This window comes from Manis javanica, chromosome 4, assembly GCF_040802235.1.
Source record: "Manis javanica isolate MJ-LG chromosome 4, MJ_LKY, whole genome shotgun sequence".
NCBI lineage: Eukaryota > Metazoa > Chordata > Mammalia > Pholidota > Manidae > Manis > Manis javanica.
Genome location: NC_133159.1, coordinates 42,251,223 through 42,274,660, shown reverse-complemented (window position 1 = coordinate 42,274,660; position 23,438 = coordinate 42,251,223). Strand labels below are relative to the sequence as shown.

Sequence of the window (23,438 nt, the reverse complement as noted above, 5' to 3'; positions counted from 1 at the left end):
TAAATATACTCATTTCAGATCTTAGGATTGAAGAAGTGGAGTGGGGGAGAGGGAATAAAACTAACATTTACTAAGCATGAGCAAATTATATCCTATATTGTAATGCTGTCATCCCCATTTTTCAGGAGAGGAAATTGGAGTCTGAAAAATATTAAGTAATTTGATCATAGTCAACTTACAAGAAAAATAAGAATTGGAAGAACAAATTCTAATTCCAAGTTCTCCTTAAGAAAATAAGAAAGGGCAAACTACATAACAGTAAGAAAATTAAAGTTTATATTGGATTTAAATAAGATAATCGCTTTGAAATTCCATTTGTAGATTCTTTCTATCATGGCTTTAACCTAAGAAATTTAAGTTTTAAAGGCAAATGTCATAAGACCTATATAACGCATCTATAATTCCATTTTTAGATTATAGTTTTGGGGGTAAAAAGGGAGCTGTGTTCAAACAGATACAAGAAAACATTAATAAACACCATTACTTAAAGTTACTGCAATTTAGGGAAAAAAACTGAGAAACACAAAGGTGCAATTGTGTAACTTAATAGCATAGTAACTAAAAGTATGGCACTAGAATCAGGCTACCTGAGTTTAAATATAATCTCTGTATCTGACTAACTGTATAAACTTGTTTGCCAAATTAATTGTTTCCTCATCTGTAAAATGCAGGTGATAATTAAGTGTTCAAAAAAAAGCTAGCCATCATTAACATTACTACTATTAATTCCTGCTTAAACTAAGCCTTAATTTTCCAGCAAAGTCCTTGACTGGACTATTTCCTTAAAGCCATTTAAAAAAAAAAAATTGAAGTATCATTGATATACAATCTTACATTGGTTTCTAGTATACAACACAGTGGTTCAACAGTTACCCATATTATTAAATCCTTACCCCCACTAGTGTGGTTACTATCTGTCAACATAGGAAGATGTTACAGAATCACTGGCTATATTCGCCATGCTGTACTATCGTCTCCGTGGCCAACTTATATTATGATGGAGAATTTTTGTGACCTTTTATCCCCCTCCCCCCCAGCCTCTACCCGATAGTAACCACCAGTCACTTCTCAGTATCTACTGAGTCTACTACTATTTTGTTCATTTTGTTTTTATATTCCACAAGTAAGTGAAATCATATGGTATTTGGCTTATTTCACTTAATATACTCCAGCTCCATCCATGTTGTTGCAAATGGTAGGATTTGTTTTCTTCTTATGGCTGAATAATATTCCATTGTGTATATATACCCCATCTTCTTTATCCATTTGTCTACTGATGGACACTTAGGTTGCTTCCATAACTTGGCTATTGTAAATAATGCAGCAATAAACATAGGGGTACATGTATTTTTGAACCAGGGATTTTGTTTTATTCTGGTAAATTCCTAGAAGTAGAATTTCTGGATCACATGGTATTTCTATTTAGTTTTTTGAAGAACCTCCATAATGCTTTCCACAGTGGCTACACCAATTTACATTCCTACCAACAGCATAGGAGGGTTCCCTTTTCTCCATACCTTTGCCAACACCTGTTATTCCTTTTCTTTTGGATAGTGGCCATTCACTGGTTTCAGGTGATACCTCATTGTGGTTTTGATTTGCATTTTCCTGATGATTAGTGATGTGCAGAATCTTTTCATGTGCCTGTTGGCCATCTGCATTTTTTCTTTAGAGAAATGTCTGTTTAGGTACTCCACCCATTTTTAAATCGATTTGTTTTGTTGTTGTTGAGGTGTATGAGTTCTTTATATATTTTGGATGTTAACCCCTTATTGGATAAATTGTTTACGAATATATTCTCCCATGCTGTAGGCTTCCTTTTTGTTCTGCTGATGGTGTCCTTTGCTATACAGAAGCTTTTTAGTTTGATGTAGTCCCACCTACTTACTCATTTTTTATTTTGTTTCCTTGCCCCTTAAAGTCTTTGAATATACCTTTAGCCAAGACTACTGAAACACAAATAGAGCAATTATTAGCCATATTTAAAATTAAAATGTCATCCCTGAAAATGGTAAAAATAAATAAAATCAGCATCCTGTTCTCATCTAACATATATTGCATTTTGTGCTAGGCATTTAGAATATAGTCCTTCAATTTTATTTTCCTTTTCAGTTAATCTTCACAATAACTGTGTAAAGCTTTTTTTTTTTTTTAACAGTCCACTGGTCTTTTATTTATTTTTTTACACCTTTCAAGCCATGAATTCATAGGGAGTGAGTTCCAGTAGCAGAGGATCCTTTTCATTTGTCCTCACAAAATGTGCCTCTCTGGGTGGAGCAGGCTGGTGCTTCAATTGAACCAAAGCTTCCTTCTTTTTCTGATAATTTTCCTTCACACACCTCAGAATGCTAATTTGGCTCTTAGAGCGCTTAATATACTCAATATGCACATTAATTCTCTTTGCAAGAATCTTGCCTTTTACTTGTTTGTTCACAACAATGCCAACAGCCTGCTGGGTAACATCAAAGACTCTTTCAGTTTTGCCATGGCCACATTTGTGGGTAACATTCCTTTTTGAACAATGCCCATTCCCTTGATGTCTACTATATCACCTTTCTTGTAGATTCCATGTTACAAGGTCTAGAAAACATATAGCAGGTGCCTCTCCTCTTTCCCTCTGTGTTGGTCATCTTGGCAATTTCCTGGAAGATGGCAGTTCCAGTCAAAAGGCTGCATGAAGCATTTTTTATCATTCCTAAGAAAATTTATGTGACTTGCCCCAAATCACAGAGCCAGTAAGATAGAAATGGGAATAAACCTAGGTATGTCAACTCCAGAATTCCTACATTTTCCATTATACCACCACAGAGTTTTTACATTAATTTTTTCATTCATATCTGTTATTATGCTTATTAGACTGCACTGTAGGCATGTCTACATGGCTATTTTCTCAACTATACTGTTAATTTCTTATGAGCAGGAATTATAGATATAATTCAGTGTGAATCCCTAACTGATTCACACTGTTAATGTGTGAACAGGTGCTTGATGAGTAGTGTGATAGGTGCTTAATGAGTTTTCTATACATACGTATCAAGTGAATGACTTTCTCATTACATATGTAGTTTGTAAGTCATAGAAAAAGACTAACTCTCATTGTAAGTCATAGAAAAAGACTGACTTTTCCATCTACTATTCCTGTCAAACACCTCATTCCAGGATTTTAATAGTAAGGTCCTAAGGGGACTTTTGGCTTCCAGTGCTAAGACACAGTATTTATTCTCTTTAAAAATTTTTAACCTCACCGTTCACTATATTGTTTCCTCCATTGAGTGTAAGCAAGCAAAATTATGTATCAGCTATTTAAATTACTTCTTCCCCAAAGCATCTAGGATAATCTGATACCTATAACAGAGTCTCTACATTTTCTTCATAAATAACAAAATCACTGAATTTTAGAACTACATAGAATCTTATTTAGGTCCCAATGGTTCAAGTAATTTGTCTAAATTCACAAGATGAGTGTTTGTAAGTTAGATCCTAGGTCATCTAACTCCTAGTTCAGGGCTCTTTCTATCTTTGTTAAGGAGTAAAGCTGCTTCTTTACTTTTGAAAATGAGGGAATAAACACACTTAAAAGTAACAAAAATAATTTTTTAAATATAAAATGTCAGAAGATACACAACACTGCCTGAAAACAATGAAAATTAAAACTGTCTAATGGTCTGCATAGAGGAGATAACAGACTTACCCTAACAATGAAGAGCTCAGCACCAAGCTGTGCAGTTTGTTCTGTAGAAAGCTGCAAACAAGCATAAGACAAAGTAAATGTCCAAGACCTCACTAGTGAGTTTAATATCACTCACTGTAGCAGACCCCAAAGCTCAGAGTAACACCTCTGATCAACCTGGAATTCTGCAATAATGAATGCATCCTGAATAAGCAGGCTGGCAGAGAAGCTTACTAACTTTCCTGGCATACAGATTTTTGGAATAATAATAACTCCAATGGGAAATGGCTGCCTATAGAAAATTATTCAACAATACAGGTACCTTGGCAGCGAGGATGGAAATGATAGCAACCGCCATCCTTTGCATGTTTTGATCCTCATGGTTGCAGAGCCACTGCATGACAAGTTTGGCTGCTTCAAACCTAAAAACACACAAAGGGTTTCATAAATTAATACTGGAGGTCTAGGCAGTTTCAGAGTTCCATCAGCTGAAAACTGATGCTATGGTTTAGGCAGGTGAGAAGGAAAGGGAAAATTCCTCTTAATTGACAGTGAATAATAATTACACTTAGTATTTTGGAAATGGTACCTCATTATTAATTCTGACAGCATTTTGTGAAGAAACAAATCTGATATTCATCTTCTAGAATTATAATAAATTTCATTCTATATTTCTATTCTGTAGTGATTTCTGTTATACTATAGTAATAATTTAAGTATTTTCTGGGTTCCTCACAGTACCCAACACAATGGAAATGTTCATTCATTCATTCACAAACATTAACTGAGCCCCTGTTCAGTGCCAGATTCTGTTCTTGGTGCTGGACATAGAATAGTGAACAAAACAGAAAAATATCTCTATTGTCACAGAGCTTATATTCTAGTGGAGAAGACAGATAATAATTTGGATATGTAAGTAAAACAGAAGGTATGGTTAGATACTGACATATGCCATAGAGAAAAAAATAAAGCATGGACAGAGAGGATATGAAATATTGAAATTTTATATAAGGTAACTAGGGGAGGCCTCACTGAAACTTTTGAGGATGTAAAAGAGCTAGCTAGCCATGTGGTTATCTAGGGGAAAAGCATTCTAGGCAGAGGGAATAGGAAATCAATGTTCTTGAAGTGGGAGTATGCCTGGAGGTTTTGAGAAACAGCATGAAGGCCACTGAAGCCAGAGAAGAGGAAACAAGGGAAAGAATAGCACTAAGAGATGAGGTCAAAGGTAACAGGGGAGCCAGATCATACAGTCTTGGTAAATAATTAGCTTTTACTCTGAATGAGATGGAAAGCCATGGAAGGGCTCTGACCAGAGAGATAACAAGAACTGACTTCTGTCTTTAATAGGATTATCCTATTAGCTGTATTTAGAATAAACATCAGGAGGGCATGGCAGAAAGAAGAAGAGCAATTCAGAAGTTATTATAATAATTCAGGAGATAAATCACTTTTAGTCTCATCTAAATGGTAGAAATAGAAGGGAAGAGAAATAGTTGAATTCTGGATATAATGTGAAGAAAGAGCTGGATTTGTCAAAGGACTGAATGTGGGGTGTGAGATAAGAAGAGAAATCAAGGATAACACCAAAGAATATATCTCATTATTTTACCCATAAGATTTTATCCTTCAAGATTCAGCTCAAATATCACTTTCTTAGAGCTTTCCTTAACAAGTTTATCATTGCCTTGTCACTGCTCCTTAGCACTTCTAACTGTCAGAGAGCTCTGATTATCTGTGGACTTACCTCAATCCCCCACTGGCCAGTGAGCTCCTTGAGAGAGCAACCATATCCTATTTAGCCCTTTATGCCAAGAACCCTAATACAGTGCTATACATATACCAAACAGTGTTTAGTACCTGTTGGTTGAATGATTATATTGATGTAGGTTTCTCCTCACAACTTCTCTCAAATTTACTATTTCCTCCTATCTATTCTGGAATCCATGCTATCTCTGACCAAGCCAGTCACTGGCACTCTTTTACAATAGATTTCTAAGGGGCCTGTCTGCCTCCATTGCTTTCCCTTCAATTTATGCCTAACATATTGGTAAATAAATCTGTCAGAGGAATTAGGTATGATGTCACTCCTGTAACTCACAATACTTTAGAAGTCTTATCAATGGGCTCATACTTTCAAATCTTTTTTTCCTGCCTACGCTATACTCACTGCAAAGTGGACTGCTCATTAGTCCCCAGACATGCCCAAAATTACAAGGTAAAATAGCCTGGTAAATTAAGAGCACAGAGTCTGCTGTTCTTTGAATTTTGGGGTTTGAATTCTAGTTTTAAATAATCTTAATGATACTAATAAAATAAATTATTTTATCATGTGAGGCAAGGCAGTTAAGTCATTAGGAACATCATAATCTCTGCAGTAAGACTAGATTCAAGTATTACCTCCACCACTTACTAACTTTGGAACCCCAGGCAAGTTCCTTAATCTCTCTGAATTTCAATTTTCTCATCTGTAAAATAATAACATTGATTCTATAGGATTTTTGTGAGAATTAAATGATACCACATACAAAGCTTAAGATTTAGTACAGAACTTGGCTTGGTATAGAAGCTTTTGATAAAGGTTAATTTTTACTAGTATTATTATTGCCTTTCTCTGTGCCTTTATTCGTGCAGTTCTCACAGCACAAAACAATCAGCTTAACTAGCTCTCATCTTTGAAGCAAAATCCCATAGGTGTAGAAAGTAGAGATTCTGGAGTCAGACTAGATTTAAATCTAAATTCTGCTACTTACTATCTTATCACCTTGATAAAATTACTAAATCTCTCTCTGCCTGTTTCCTCATCTACAAAAGGAAATTATAGGATAACAATTTCATAAGACTGTTGTAAGGCCTTGAATAAGCATATGTAAAATACTCAGCACAGTGTCTGACAATAGCAAGTGCTTCATACATGTTAGTCATTATCTTCATTATCTCAAATGCCATCACTAACATGAAACCTTTAATGCTCACCAATCAGATTAAACCTTTCCCTTCTTCTTTGTGGGCCCAATGGTATTCTGTTATCCTCTTCCACAAAAATTCTGTCTTCTATTATACTTACACATCCAGCCACCCATCTACCCGTCCAACCCATCCACCCATCCAACCCATCCACCCATCCAACCCATCCACCCATCCACCCATCCATTATTCATCCACTTAAGCATTAGGGGTAAAGAGATTTACCAATCAGTCTCTGTCACAAAATAGCTCAATTCTAGCAAACTGCATTGGCTGGATCAGAGATAGGCAAACTTCAGCCTGCCTATAATGATTTTATAGCTATAGGCCTAGCAGCGTCTTTTCTTAAGTTTTATTGGAACATAGTTACTTCCATTTATTTATATATTGTCTACAGCTGCTTTGAAGTACAATGACAAGAGTTACGTAGTTTCAACAGAGACCTCAAAACTTACGAGCCTAAAATACTACCTGGTCCTTTAAAAAATGTCTGCCAAGCCCTGGGCTAGTTTTCAATTTTCTTTAGGAAAGTGATTGTGTCTTTCCTACCTATGACTTCATGTGACCAATATGTATAAAATAAAATAATCTACATGAGATATATAGTTATATTTTTATCCAAACTACTTATTTCAAATAGTAAGTAGGACATCTCATTCCTCAGCCATGCCAGGTAACAGTGTACTGTTACCCAAATAAAAGTAAACCACAATAAACCTGCTGCTTGAGAAATGTACTTTTCATTAAATCATAAAATATAAATTTCTTTCAAAATACTATCATTGAAAAATTGTATTTTAAAATAGTAAAATGAGAAAAACAATCTTTTAGCTCCCAAATCACATTTTAGAAATAAAGGGAACCCTTTATACTTACTGGAGTCCAGCTATATGGCCTCCCTTAACCTCTGTTTAAAAACTTTCTCCTATAATTCAATATCAAATAACAATAAGTAAGATACAGAGAAAAAGTCACTGGATCCAGAACTAGAAGACTTAGATCTTTTTAGCCTCACAGTTACTAGTCACAAAACCATGGGCAAGACACTGAATCTCTATATGCCTCAGTTTCTTCAGCCTATGATATTATGTAGACATTCTAATCAACATAAATTATTAACCAAAAGGCTATAAAAACAGGGACTACCAATCTGCTATCATAAATGCCAAAGGACTAAATCAGAGAAAGTAGACTTATCATTCCATAAGGCAATGCACAATCCCATCCACTTGATTAATTGTACGACAGGGATATCCTGACAGGTAAGAAATGACCCAAGACAGAGTTCTAAAATTCGATTTTGCCCCATTTTAAGTTCTAGAGCTAGCTATCACTTGCCTGTTAAATGGAACATCCTGAAGGATTCGGTCACTGCAAAGTGAAAGGAGGCAATTCTTCTGTAACTAAAGAACCAAAGGGAGAAAAAAATCCTGAATAAAATATTGCTTTGTTATTTTTAACCAGGGGTAGCCTCTATAAAAAAAGGAAGATGACTAACGAAACACCACTTACTTCTTACAACCTTTATTCCACCCACCTACTGTTAAAAAATGTTAAAAGACTGACTTCCGTAAGATTCATATTTGTACATATTTTTTGTCTTTTCCATTAGAAGAGTTAGGATAGCAAACAAGACAATTCCAGCTCATCTCCCTTCCTTCTGGTGGCCTTTGGGTGGATACTCGTTTGTCTTCTGTCTACCTGGCTTCCAAAGGCCATGAAAACCAAAGCCTAAAGTTCATCTAGTTTGGCAATTGCCCTCAATGAGGGAAGTTGGCTTTAATGATCCACTCATCAATCTGGGTTGCCAGTTTTACTTGGTTTTGGGTTTCTAAGTACTTTTTAATAACTTGCTAACTCTCTGTTATATTTCAAGAGTTAAAAATATAATCCAAGCAGCATTTTTAGTTCTCATCCTGAGGATAGAATAGATTATGCAGTCTACCATACTGCTAGAAATAGAAAATCCATGTCTTATTCATTTCTGTATCCCAGTACTTGACAGTATCCAGCCCAAACCGATGCTCTATGCCTGTTTGCTGAAATTATTTTAAAAAATCAAGATCTAGGTAGAAGATGAGTTTTGTGTGGTTTGCACTATTTCCCTCAACATTTGGATTTAAATACCTTTAGGCAGAGAACATACTCTTTTCTATTTCTCTCTTGTCCTTCACTCAGTCATACCACAAATTTATTACTTATAGCCTCCAAAAGCATTTGTATTTCCAGCCTTGGTCTACTAAAGTGAACTGCATGTAGGTAGGAGATGGATAGGAGACACTAAAAGGACGACTACGTGAATGACAATTCCCATATGCTTACCTGCTGGTGATTGGGAAAATGTTCCATGGCTTTAAGTAGTAAATGGGTCACATCAGCCAGGAGTCGGACAGGCATTCCTGCAGCAAGATCCTGCTTAGTTAAGTTAAATACACAGGCGCTTGCAGCAAGTTGCACTGGCAAATTCATAGGGTGATTTCTCATCCCAGTAACCACAAGCTGGAAAAAAAATTAGCTCTCTTAATCCACTTTAGAAATACCAGCCTTCTTCACATAGCAACATTACCTTGTTGATCTATAATAATTTCTAAAATGTCTTAAGTATCTTTTTCATTCTCATGTGCAAAGAGCCCACGACAGAGCAGTTACTCATCAATACTTAGTTCCTGCCACCTGGTCAAGGTAGGTATCAAGTTGTTTGTGTGTAGAGATTTTTTTAAGGCTTATCAATCTTTTCTATTCCAATAACTTATCTTTGTGTTTCTAAGACCTAGCACAGGGTCTATCACATGCTAGGCACTAACTAAATTCTTATTGATTTACTTACTGAATGGAGTAAATCAGCAGCAAACTTCACTTTCAAATCATAACATTCAGTTCCTTGAGAACACTGTTAAAGTTAAGAGTACAATAAAATCTATTTACTTCCCTTTGGCCTCTAAAACTATTTCTCTTTTCCTCTCTCCTCCCCCACAACAAATCCTCCCTGTTCCTCACTATCAGCTGAAGATGTTGCTTCCAACTACATTGGGAAAACTGAACAACAGAAAAGAATTTCAGATTCTAACTACTACGTGTACTCCCTTACCAGCATATACACATGCATATGATGCCTTTCTGCCTGCTACCACAAATAATCTTTGAGGTTCCTTTCTGAGGATAATCCCTCCAGTTGTATGCTAGATCCTTCTCTTGTTGTCTACTCAAGGACAGTGCTTCAGCTGTTCTCCCCTCACTCTTATATCAATTTTTTATTCTGTACTAAACTGTTCTTACTGGCATACAAACAAGCTATTTTTTTCTCCCATCATAAAAAAAAAAACAACCCACTTCCTCAGCCAACTACCACCTACGTTCTTTACTCCTCTTTGCAGCAAAACTTAAAAGAATTGCCTCTGTTCCTTCATTTTCCTCTGCCTCATTCTCTGAATGAATGAATGAAGATCAGGACTAAAATCTGGTTCTTTGTCAAGTTCATGATAACCAAAACCAAAAAAAGAAAGATAATGCATACACAAAGTGCCAATATCCTCTGGTATTTGTGGAGGGGGTGACACGTGTTAGGAATAACACTCTAGGGACTGAAATATTTCTAGTTCCTACCCAAGGACCCCATCCTCAAAACTTAGGGGAGCTTATTTCATTTTTGGCTCTGTCAGTAACTTATTGTTACTTAGTCTTACAGATCATCAGCTACACAGGCTATAAAATAGATGATTAATTGTGGTGCCCACTAGACAAGGTACCAAATATAATACATTTCTATACTCACTGGTTTCAAATTGAATGTGCATAAAGTTACCTTGGTGTATTTAAAAAGTGCAGATTCCTATACCTCATCCAGCCCTATTGAATCTAAATTTTTCTTGGGGTGGAGTTCACAAATATGCTTTTTAAAATATGGAATATTCCAGATTTCTGGTGGACAAAAGATCATATTCTGACAAACACTGCTTCAAGAAATCAACAAAAAGAATCTTCCTTTCTTGTCCTTCAAAAGTTGTGTTGGTTAAAAGTACTTAATTGAGGAATAACATAGATTAGTTATGAAAGCACAGGTGGTTCCATAAATTGCATGGAAAAGTGCCTTATGGAATTCCAATATTGTATTTCTTAAAATAGCCTATATGGAATTAATACAGGGCTAATATACAATGCAATGTCCTGATTCCAGTTATATACTTCTATTTTCTACTAGATGGTGAATAAGTATCACATTGTTCACTGGTTTTAGTTAAATATGAATAGGAAGGCATTCATTATTGTTTAATGAGACTATTATATAACTTCAATGACACTATGCTACTGTTTTCTCTCTCATTTACGACCAGTAATTGAAATCACCCATCATCAATCCCATTACAATAAAAAAAAAAAGATTAAATACAAATTTTCACTAATTTTCTTCACAAAACCATCATCTATTCAGGGAGATAATTTCAAATTTTTCATTTCCATATCCAAAATATTTCTTATTGTTACCTTTAAAATTTCTGGCTTTGTTTTTTCCATCACATGAGTCAGGCTAAAAAGGTGAAATAGAGCTTCCCGGACAAAGAATGCCCGTTCACTGTACCGCTTCAATGCTTCCGCAATCTGAGTTTCATTGGCTTCTCCAGATACCTATGAACAAACATAGCCAGAGATAAGCTTTGAGAATTTTTTTCAACCCCTTTCCTCTATCTAAACCTCGTCTGTATAGATGGTATCCAGGACAGCTACATAAGGCTTGAAACAAATGGGAATGATTATTTTCCAACCCATCTAGAATAGTGATCTTATGGAGGTGTACTGTCCTAAAGAGATGTACATTAGGTAGGTCCAGTCCCTACTATAAGCCTATGGGTAATATTTTCTATATTGCACCTAAAATAAATCTCAAGATATTTAACACTATTTAGAAGGTCTTATCACATAATTAGGATCCCATCTGTCTCTTAAGGTAACCCTCTTCTCCCAGCTCACAATGTTATAGTTGCACTGACCTTTTTTTCTGACCTTTCAAGAAATCAAGCTGTTTCCTAGCCAAAGGTCATTATATATTCTATCCTGACTTAAATCTTCCTCTCTTTCTTTGCCTGATTTCTACTCACCTTTACCAATTCAAGGTGAATGAACTTTAGAGAGGCCTTCCTTGACCCACCAATTTAAATCAGGTCCCCCTTGAAACATCTCCTTCATAGCCATTATCATAATTGAGGTATTAGATTAACCTACTCACCACTGTACCCCAACAGCTAGCATTATGTGTGGCTCAGAATAAGCAATTTCTCCACATTTATCAAGTTCCCTTTAGCATCAAGAGGTTCTGTTCAAAAGTAAGTCTATCTAGAAATTTCTCATTTCTACACATTAATACACTTACCTTAAACTATGGTTCATACAACACTGGGTAACCACATTTATATATATAATGGGGAGCAGCTTTTTATAAAAGTAATCTAACTAATAAATGAAAAAGAAATTATGAGAATATCACTATTATCCCCAACGAATTAATGGAACTGGGTATTAAGTGTCAACAATTGCTAACATCACAGGAAGAAAAAAAAGCTGACATTAAGTACTTCCTGTGTGAAAGAGCACAGCACCTAAGGATCCCGTCAAAGGATGATTAAGCCTCCAAATCCAGTTACCAATTTGCAGAAAATACAGAGAAATATGCACCATGAGTATACAATCAAGAAAATCCAGACTGAGGGTAACTACAAATTGAAGGCCTGGATTCTTAACAGATGAATTATAATGAAACAAAAGGGATAGGGAAGGAGCCTGTTAATTAGAATACAGTCAAAAGACACATAATTTTGAAAAATGGGCACAATTAACTAAGTGCTTAGAGATAAACTAGGTGAATCATAAAACCATAAAGAAAAGCAAGGACATGATTATTAACATCAGGATAGAGATTACTTTGTGATTACTGAGCTGTGATCAGGTGGGGCACATGCAAGAGCTTCAGGGAAGCTGACAAAATTCTGTTTATTAACCTGAGTGATGGTCTCAAAGGGTGTTCATCTATTCTCACTCTTAAGCTATGCACTTGTTATTTATGGTCTTAATATCTTGTTTTACAATAAGGTAAAAAAAGTGCAAAGGAAATCCTGTTGTTCAGAGAGAGATAACCTTTTCATAAAGTTGGAAGACTGAATTTTTTTTGGCCATAGCATTATATAGGGTGACACAAAAATAAATACTTAAAAAATATATTATTACCCAGTAGCTAGGTTTTATATGAACATATAGTATTCAAGTGCGAATAAACAGCTTTGAGGAAATGAAGGGCTTCATAATGGCTGACATTTCAACCATTGATATATGCTACAAAGGTCTAATATGAATTAGACTACAGCACAGATGTATGCCAAGTGACACAAGGGTACAAACTAAGCATTGTAAAAATAACAGTGGAACTTTCTTTACAAAATGCTTTTTAAACTATTTATATATAATATACATACACATTGGTCTTGACTATGTATTCACATATATATGCAGCTATTAAAAAAATAAAAACTTCCCAAGTGTTTAGCTCTTTTTGAATCAGCCCCAAACTTCTTCTTAGATTTTCTTAGATTTGGAAAGACATCAAAACATTACGTAAAATAAAAAAGATTGTAAGAGGGAAAACATGTAACAATGATCTCAAGTCAGATTTCATTTACCCACATTTGGTTGATTCCAATAGCTTTATAATATATTATATGAAATAACAGCTCCAAGTTACCTTTGAATATAAAATTAAAGAACTTTTATTTATGGAATGTTAAATACTTTAAACCAGTTTCATTGTCTATATATTTCTCTCAGTGATCAATACTTCAATAGCCAGTGATAAACTCTCAAATCAAGCAATCTGGCTCCTCAAACTATAAGCATCTTCAATTCAATCAATTTCATATGCTTGATAAAAAAAAAGTGTCTGTATGTACTAGTTTCTGCAAACAACCTAAAACAGTGAAAATGTCATTACCACTAAATTGTGTTGTATCTAATATATGGAGTAAAACTAAAATTTATATTCTAAGGAAAAGTTTTCTATAGTGCTCTGTATGTAACTCTATTACAGCATCTCTCACACTGGATAAAGCTATTTTTAAATTTGTCTCATCTCCACTACACTAGAATTCCTCAAGAACAGAAGCATTAACTCAGATGTCTTTAAAAAGTATTTAGTAAATACTTTTTGAAATGGATTAACTTCTGTGCTTAAAAAACTTACATGTACCTTCACTGGATGCTGACTGCTGCAGTTCAATATAGGAGTCCTAGTTCAGAGAAGTTTAGGCTACAGTAATAAATTTAGGAGTTATCAGCATATAAGTTTAAGGCACAAAACACTCCTGGGAGATGAGGAAGAACCAATAAAAGAAAGTGAGTCTCAATAGTCAGACAAGTAGAAAAAAAAACAGGACAGGTGTGATATCCTTGAAGCTAAGTAAAAAAAGTATTTCAAGAAGGAGGACATGATCAACTGTGTCAAATGCTTCTTCAGATCAAATGAGATGAAAATTGAGAACTACTACTGGAGTTAGCACATTTCCAGTGATTCTCAGGAACAGGGAACCACAGCTTGGTAGATAACCTAGAGTCTGGGAATGAGGTGGCCAAAAAACATAAGAATCCTAATTGTGGAGAAGTTGAAGCTTCAAGAAACTAATGGTAACAGAACAGCAAATTGGGTGGGGAAACAGCAATGACAGAGTTGGAAATTCTGTGGTAGGACATGCCTGTGTTGGCATTAGAAATTGACAGGAAAGGAAAAACCTGAGATTCTCAAATTGAGGCAATGAGATGTAGTGGAAAGGAAACATGCTTTGGAATCAAATAATTCAAAGGTACAAGAGCAGGGTCTAACAATAGCTGGTTGTGACCCTTAAGCCATTCTTTTTCACTGAAGGACAATAATTCCCTTATGGAGTCAAGAGATCAAAGAAAGAACTGTATATGAAAGTGAAATAAACTGTTCTTATAACCACGGACACAGAAATAATACTTGGGAGTCACACTGACTCTATTTCTTGCCTCCATAAGTGTGGCCTAAAAAACTGAGGCATGTAAAATCAAAAAGCCAACTTAAACTAATTTAAAGTATCACAATACTAAGAATCATTCCAGGCAGGTTTTTCATCAACTTTGCAAAACTGGACAATTGTAAAAAAGGAAATGTGGCAATCTCCGCTCTTTGTCCTTAACATGACCTATTATTTTTCAGCTCTCAAGTTAGTCAACCAAATAAATTAAAATGAATATCAATTTTTGTGTATAGTAGAATAAAGGACAAAGTTACAATGATCTTCAAAAAAATCATTTTAAAACTGATTCTCAGTTTTGGCTGTAAATTGCAATCACCTAAGGAGCTTTAAAAAATACTGATGCTTGGGTCCTACCTCCCTGTAGTTCTGATTAAATTGTTCAAGCTCCGTAGGTACTTGTTTTTATTAAAAAAACCTTTTGTCCCAGCTTTATCAAGATATAATTGACATACATTATGTAAGTTTAAGGCATACAACATGATTTGATACATGTATACCTTAGGAAATGATTATCATAACAAGATTAGGTGACATATCCATCATCATCATCATCACACATAATTACATTCCCTGGTGATTTTAATGTAGTCAAAGTTGAGAATCACTGCTCCAATGTTTATAGAGGTGGAAACTAGATAATGACAGCATAAAGTAGGAGTTTATACAGTATAATGCATAATGCAGTAACAGTTCCATTTGTGAAATCAAACTTGTTTCATAGAGGCATTGTAGAATACAGATGTCTTACTAGCCTCAATTTTAAAACGGGCTAATTCACTTTAGGGTCTGTTGGTTTTAAGAATCACCAGCAAAAATTGTACCACTCTGGGATCACAACTATTAGAGGATCTTTGCCTTGAGAGGATGGGTCAGCTTAATGTACCAGGGATACATTCCTTTTATTCTTTGGGATGCAGGTCAAGCTCACCCCGTCTGGAAATCCTTCCTCAACTCCCAACACACAGGGATCTCTTCCCCTTTAATTTTTATAATTTTTTACTATCTAATGCATTAGTCAGTTAAGAAACATTAAAATAGTAAATTATATTTTTATGCTTCCCTCATCAAGTCCTGTACTAGAAATCTATCTTTTTCCCTAACAAGCTAAGGAAGTACCTCACACTTCCTATTACCATGCACCTGGCTTATGTGACCTTGCCAAGTTTGGCCCTGGTACCTACTTCTAGCCTTATCTCATCCTCTGCAACTTTCTACTACTGAGCTCCAGCCACAGTGGCCTTATTTCAGTTCCTTGAATGTACCATTCTCCTTCCTACCACACATCTTTTGCATATATTTTTTCTCTGCCTGGAATATTCTCTACCAACCTACTCATCCTTAAGATCTCTACTCATTCATCAACTCCTCAGAGAAGTCTTCAACTAAGTCAAGTCTCTCTGTTAAACATTCTCATATATAATACTTTGTATCTTCTAGTTTCTTAACACTATACAGTTTAAAGCATATATACATATATTATATGTATATAGTATGTAAATCTATATGTATTTAAAGTGTACATATACACAGCATATGGTATGTGATTGTCTGATTGCCTAACTCCCACACTAAATTACAAGCTCCATGAGAGCAAGATCATGTCTGTTTGGTCTCACCACCAAATTCCACCTACTAGTACATGGAGGCACTTGGTAAAATATTTATTGAATGAATGAATAAAAAAAGAGTGACTCAAAATCATCTTCTATCATTCTATTTTTTAAAGTCTAAATTTACAAATAATCTAAGAACTGAGATGTTTATGTTTATAACCTTTCCTTCTCTTTTTTTGAGATCAATCATGGTTACTCTAAAAAGGTTCCTTGCCATTTGGTCACACGATCAACTTGTAGGCCATCCCTGACTCTATTCCAAGTAGGATCAAAGGATGCTTCTGCTTAAGTGGTGTAGGCAGTAGGGGGAAAAAAGCAGGACTCTGTAATTAGATATAGATCCAAATGTTGGTCCTAAATAATAGTAAATCTAGTAATTTCTATGAGAGTCTATGTTTTTCATCTATAATTTCTAGTTACTATCTGGGAATATAAGGCATCTAGAGGATACAGTGTCAGAAAAGTATGTTTTCCTTAAACTTGTCATAATTCTATCCTTCATCTAACTCAGATATCATCTTCTCCATCAAACCCCAAATTCTCCAGCTAGAAGAAATTTCTCCTACTCTCTTATAGCACTTATACCAAACCTTGGCTTTACATCTGTTTAAGTTCATATTATCACTACTCTTTTCAGACTAGGCTCCTGGAAGCAGATCTTGTATCTTTCTCATCTTTGAATTCCAAACTGCATCAAGCCCAGTGGATGTTGGCTAAACTGGATTTAAACCATTAAGCATGAAAAACCTTAAGAAAAGCAAAATTTTACCACTTCTCCTTGGAGAACTTTAACTTCCATTAGATACTCAATTCAACAAAGAGTATCCTTAGTTTCTTTGAAGTGACCCATTAGAAATGGTATGTTTAAGTAGTTCAAAGTATCTAAACATTATCATCATGAGAATTCTCATTTATCCAGCACCTATGTTGGCTTGCATTTTACATATATAATTAATCTTCAGAAAAACTCTGCAAGATAGGAATATCTATTTCATAAGTAAAGAAATGGAAACTCCAACAAGTTGCATCGTGGCTTACTCTGGGTCATGAAGCACATATGCTGGGATTTTAACTAAGACTGACTCTAAAGTAGGCCTTTCTGCTATACAATATCCTGTTTCATGACATGTTCCATATATTATTAGACATCCATCTTAATGGAGACTTATACAACTAAGACATTGTTTGGCCTGACAAAATAATATCTTTTTAAAGTCTAACCTTCAAATATCCTTCGCCTGTGAGGAATTCAGAATAACCAGCATCAGTGGCCAGCAAACCTACAAACTGCATGCTGGGCCGCTGTTGTATAAAGGCTTCAACAGCTTTATCTGTCACATGCTTTCTCCCAGAAACATCTAGGGAGACCAGGTTGGGTAGGATGTCCTTTTGTTCTAATAAACGAAGAGCTATGTCTGATGTGAACTGTTTATCATCTGAAATATCAAGATGATTCAGATGTTTTACTTCCCGAACAACATCCAGTATCTGGGTAGTTGTCATTTTTAAACATTTCAAGTGGTGCATGGTTAGAGACTTGAGTCGATCTTTGCAGGCCAGCAGAGCTGTGATGTCTGTGATGGAGGTATTAGAAATATCCAGGCTCTCTAATCGTGGCAAAGAGGCAACTTCAGCCAGGTCTTCATTGTAAAAGAGAACATTGGTGATGCTTAATGCCCGAAGGCCAGAAAGCTGGCTGAAGCACCGCTCATAAGGATCTTCAAGGGAAAGAGTTAATGAATTCAGCACTAGGCACTGGAGATTTTGCTGGATCCACTTGTTACTGCCAAGACCACTGATGATGTCTGTAATTGTGATGTCAGCATTCACACCTGTGGCATCAAGTTCCACTAACTTGTGGTGGCAGAAAGCTTTCCGGAAAGCAACAGCAGAGATCTTGGCTTTGCGAATGCAAGCTCGCTTTAAGCGCATCTGGTTGCCCCTAAAAATACCTACAGTTCCATCATTCAGGAGACCTGGAAAAAAAACAAACATCTCTTTAACTTCAAAAAATGATTAAAGAGTAGCTAAAATTTCCAGCATACTTGACATTTCCAAAGCACTCCCATGTAGCAATATTTCATTTTATATATAACAATTCAGGGATAAGGATATTATTACCTACAATTTACTGATGAGTAAACTGGGACTCAGAAAAATGGTTTTCCAAGATATGAGAGCTAGCAATTGCCAGAATCACGACTGTGGTAGACATTACTGGTCTTCACTAATATGATTTTCTTTGTCTTCCTAAATACATGAACAACTACATTTCCAAGCCTTACTCTTGGAGTTAGATTGGGGCCATATGCCTAGTTCTGGTCAGTGGGATGTAGGCTGTAGTTCTGAGGGCCAGTGCATGATTTTCCACACTATATTTACTTGCTATGAGAAATGAAGAATTTTTACATTTTAGATAGTGTAGCTTTATGAGAGTGGAGTCTCCATCAGCATGGATTGTAGGACCATGAAGCAGAACGCTCCATGGACTTGAGCATTTACATATCATGAGTGAGATATATGTTAAGATACTGGATCTGGGGGGTTAAATTGTTACCAATGCATTTTTTTAGCCTATCCTTTAAATTCACTATAACACACACACATTATTCATATACATTATACATATACATACACACACATATTCAGCAAGTATGTCTATAATTCCTTATTAAAACACTACCTAGATCTGAAATATTAATAAGGATATAGAGGTTATAATCCCTCTCTGTCAGATGAATTTAAATAGTGTAACTTTATTTGACACAGTAATGTCTTGAAGTCCCTTAGAGATCTAACTGATTATCAATTAATAATGCCAGAAGTATATGATGCCTTAGAGCCACATCTATCTCGACAGTACAACGTATTGACTAAACACTTACAGTCAATAAAAGGTAGCCTAAGAACAGTCTGGTGAGTGAGCAGTTGGGACCAGGTAAATAAATACCCTGGAGTCATGGGAAGAACTCCAGGTGACAGCTCAGCAGACTCACACTAAAGATAAAGCTCAGGCTGCCAGCCAGTCACTCTTATAACTTAAGTATTTTTTTAAAGTAGTAGATTTTGCAGATTTAGTTATGGTTAAAGAGTTAAAATCAAGAAATACCTGTACAAAACCTTTAATAATGCTCAAAAATGACTAAATATATAATTCCATTGTTGTAGATTTATGTTGTCCAATACAGAGCCACCAGCCACACGCAGCTTTTGAGCACCTGAAATGCAGATAGTCCAAATTGAGGTATAAGTGTAAAATACACATGAGATTTTAAAGATTTGGTAAAAAAAAAGGAATATAAAATATCTCATTGATAATTTTCTATATTGACTGTATGTTGAAATGGTATTTTGGATATATTGGGTTGAATAAAATTTTTTAGATTAGCTTCACCTGTTTCTTTTTACTTCTTAAATGTGGCCACTAGTAAACTTAAAATTACATATGTGGCTCACTATTGTGGCTCATTATACTTCCATTGGGCAGTGCTGTTCTAAAGATAGCCTTTTAAACTACCTGAACTTTATTTGAGGGGAATAAATTTCATGGTAGAGTTCCATCCATTGAACAGTTACTAAATAATTACTATATGTTAAACACTACCAAATGTTGTGGATACAAAGAAAAATTAGCTATACCCCTACACTCAAAGAATTCAAAACTCCATGGAGTTAAAAAGTCTCAAAAAATGGTAACAAAATGATATATAGTATACCAGAGCCAAGGACAAAGTGCCATGAAAGCAAAGAAAAGGAAGCATTGTTATGTATGGAGATTTGGAAAATATTTGATGAAACAGGTGATCTTTGAGTAAGTCCTCCAAAGCTGAAGGAAAAATTCAAAGATGAAAAAAGAAGGTGAGAGGTAGTAAAGGAAAAAAAAAAAAACATAAATTATGCTTTAAAATACATATATCAAATCATTATGTTGTACACTTGAAATTTATACACCAATTATATTTCAATTAAAAAATTCAAGCAAAAAGACCTTAGAGATGTGAAAGCACATCACATAGATACAAAATGGCAAGTAGCTCTATATTGATTGAACATAATAAAACAACAAGAACTGTAAGATGTTTCTCTGATGAAGGGAAGAATACAGGTAAAGAAGACCTGGCTATGACTGAGAACATGGTACATTTCTGGAGATATAATTGTATAAGTGAGGAAACATACAAAACGAGGCTGAGAAGGTAAGATGGGGCTATATCACTCTGAAAGGGGAAAAAAAAGCAGATCACCTATAGATCTTGGGACTCAAAGTTCCTGAGTTTTTTTTCTTGCTCCATATATTCCAGACTTAAAGTTGAAGAAGTTGGCAACCTGGAAATGCCAACAAGCACAGACCAAAAAAAAAAAAAAAAAACAACTCTGCTCACTCTAGCCAAAGTGCCAGGAAAAAGGGAACCCAGTTAGACAGGGAACTTTTAGACAGTGGCTTTTACCTCACCCAAACACCACAGAAAAATCTTTGGCTCCACCCTCATCCATACCAAATGCCAACAGGTGAGCCTAGACTTTGCTGAGCCATAGTGAGTTGCTCTTATCTCCTCATTGGGAACCAGGACTTTCATCCCTACTGGGTGGTAAGAACTACTCTCCCCTTCTCCCCTGTATGTCAGTGGACACCATCTGGGGAGCCTGGACTTTTATAGCCATCTGGCAGTAATGAAGTGGTCCACCCACTCCCTGCTGGGGTAGTGTCATATGGAAACCTAGAGGACAGTCAAGACTTTCACCACTGCCCAACAGTAAAGAGGCCACCTTGCCCCAACATGGTTTCAGTGGAGGCCAACTGGGAAGAGAAATGAGGTACTCATACTCCTGTCAGCTAGGGAGGTATCAGGAGAGTCCTAGTGGGGAACAAGAACTCCAACCGCTGCACAGCAGTAATGACGAGCCCCACATCCTGGGTGTCCAGAGAAGTTAAATGAGGAATCAGAACATCTTTCCTAATCTGGCAGTACAAAGCAGTACCTCCTCCTTCCACTGCTAGAGTGATGACAGAGATACAAACAGAAGCGTCTTAATAACAGAATACTGAAAACATGTGTATTTAATAAAATATCACTCATCGTATCAAAGACCAGTAAGACTATCTGTAAATGTCAACACTGAGATAACAGAAATGTTAAAATTATTTGACAAAGACTTTAAAGGAGCCATCATAAAAACACTTAACTGAGCAATTATAAACATGCTTGAAACAAATGAAAAGTAGCCTCAGCAGAGAAAGAGAAGATATAAAGAAGAACCAAATGGCAATTTTAGAACTGAAAAATACAATACTGATTGGGCTCAACAATAGAATGGAAGGAACAAAGGAAAGAATCAGTGAGCTGAAAGATAAAATAGAAATTACCCAATTTTACAAAAAAAAAAAAAAAACCTGAACAGACCTTTTTGTGTCATTGGAGTCCCAGAAGAGAGAGGGCAGGGTTGAAAAAAGTACTTGAAGAAATAATGGCTATACACCTACTAGAATGACTCAAAAACAAAGTAGTAATGCCAACTGCTGGTAGGTACGCAGAGGGACTGAGTTAGTCACAGATTGCTGGCAGAAGTGTGGAATGTATGGCAGTTCCTGGGTATTTATAGCAATAGCATTTCGGAGTATTTATACTAGACAAATGAAAACTTATGCTCTGAGGGAGATTCATGATAGCAGCATGAGAGGTGAGACAGAGAACTCCTCCCAAAATCACACATAAAATGAAAGTATAGTTAATACAACTAATCCTAAAAGAACAACAGGGAAGAAGGGTGGACCAGACTGCAAACACCTGGAGAACAGACCAGACGTCATGAAACAGGGTAATGTACCAAAGCCTTGATCTGATGGGACACAAGCCCTTCCCCAACCCCAACTCACCAGCCAGAGGAGGAAAAATGGAGCAGGGAAGGGGTGGAAGCCTATGACTGCTGAACACCTAGGCCTGGAGATCTGCTTTGGGAGCACAAACCTACATTGCATGGTGCTCTGGAGATTAGCGGGGTTGGAAAGCTAAGACAAGGAGAATACTTGGAGAGACTCAGATTCCAGCCATTTGTGGAGAACAAGGATCCACAAAGGGCTTCTCTGGGACAAAGGAAAGGTGGGTGGTCTGAGAGGGATGCTGATGGGGCAGGCTTAGCATGGAGCTTACTGTGTGGGAGAAGGGAAAGGTGGACAAGGTGGTCTGGGTGCGTTCTGCCCAGCAGGTTGGGAACTTTCAGGAGCTTTAGGCACTTCATCCCCCTGGTTGGCTACTGAGCCCCAAGGTCCCACACTGTGATACAGAGCCTGCTGCACCTTCCTCCTGGCTTGCCAGCACTGGCTCGCAAACCTGCAGTCCCTGCCCTGGTGTAAGGTCAGCCAGAGGAAGGCCCCATTTATGGTAGCTACGGACGCAAAACACAGAGGCTTACACCTGTGTGCTTGGCCCACTGGTTCTGACAGTGCAGACAGGCATTACAGCCGGGAAGCAGGCAACAGCTCTCTCCTCAACCCAAGCACCAGCGCTGCTCCCCTGCAACCCATGACATCACTCCAGGTGCTAAGCAGCTCCAGAGACTAGACCTTCTGGGCACTAGAGGGTGACACATACAAATATGAAACGCCAAAGGAACCTGGTTCAAACAAAAATCTCAGAAATACAAGAAAAAGGGCCAAATAAAACTAAAATCACCAATCTTCCTGAAAGAGAGTTCAAAATAAAAATCATGAACATGCTCATGGATGTACAGAAAAATATTCAAGAACTCAGTGATGATTTTGGGACAGACTCAATCATTAGGAAATTCCATATCTGAAATGAAACATACAATGGAGGGATTTAAAAGCAGATCAGATGTAGAAGAAGAGACATAACAAGGAATATAAATTAGCCAAGAAGAATACAAAGAAGCTGAGGCACAGACAGAAAAAAGGATCTCTAAGAATGAAAGAATATTGAGAAAACTGTGTGACCAATCCAAACAGAACACCATTCACATTATAGGGGTACCAGAAGAAGAAGAGAGAGAAAAACGGATAGAAAGTGTCATTGAGGAGGTAATTCCTGAAAACTTCACCACTCTGGGGAAGGAGATAGTCAATCAGGTCATGGAGTTGCATAGATCTCCCAACACAAGGGACCCAAGAAAGACAACACCAAGACATATAATAAT

General features: G+C 36.4%; 1 protein-coding gene across 5 annotated transcripts in view; it reads right to left on the bottom strand.

Moving 5' to 3' along the window:
* ZYG11B (zyg-11 family member B, cell cycle regulator) overlaps positions 1–23,438 on the bottom strand; it is a 143,120-nt gene that overhangs the window by 42,738 nt on the left and 76,944 nt on the right. For 3 of the 5 annotated variants that reach the window (XR_012130165.1, XM_073233942.1, XM_037021822.2), the window contains 7 exons: positions 17,508–18,262; positions 11,120–11,260; positions 8,960–9,136; positions 7,976–8,040; positions 3,993–4,092; positions 3,692–3,742; positions 2,553–2,642 (listed from right to left, as the gene is read on the bottom strand). Coding sequence is in view for 4 of the 5 variants with exons in the window: in XM_073233942.1 (XP_073090043.1) it covers positions 2,553–2,642; positions 3,692–3,742; positions 3,993–4,092; positions 7,976–8,040; positions 8,960–9,136; positions 11,120–11,260; positions 17,508–18,262 (1,379 nt within the window). In the remaining variant the exon portion in view is untranslated. Of the gene's footprint in view, positions 1–2,552; positions 2,643–3,691; positions 3,743–3,992; positions 4,093–7,975; positions 8,041–8,959; positions 9,137–11,119; positions 11,261–17,507; positions 18,263–19,395; positions 19,505–23,438 lie in introns of all 5 variants that reach the window. The other 2 variants (XM_037021824.2, XM_073233943.1) reach the window with 2 other exon arrangements.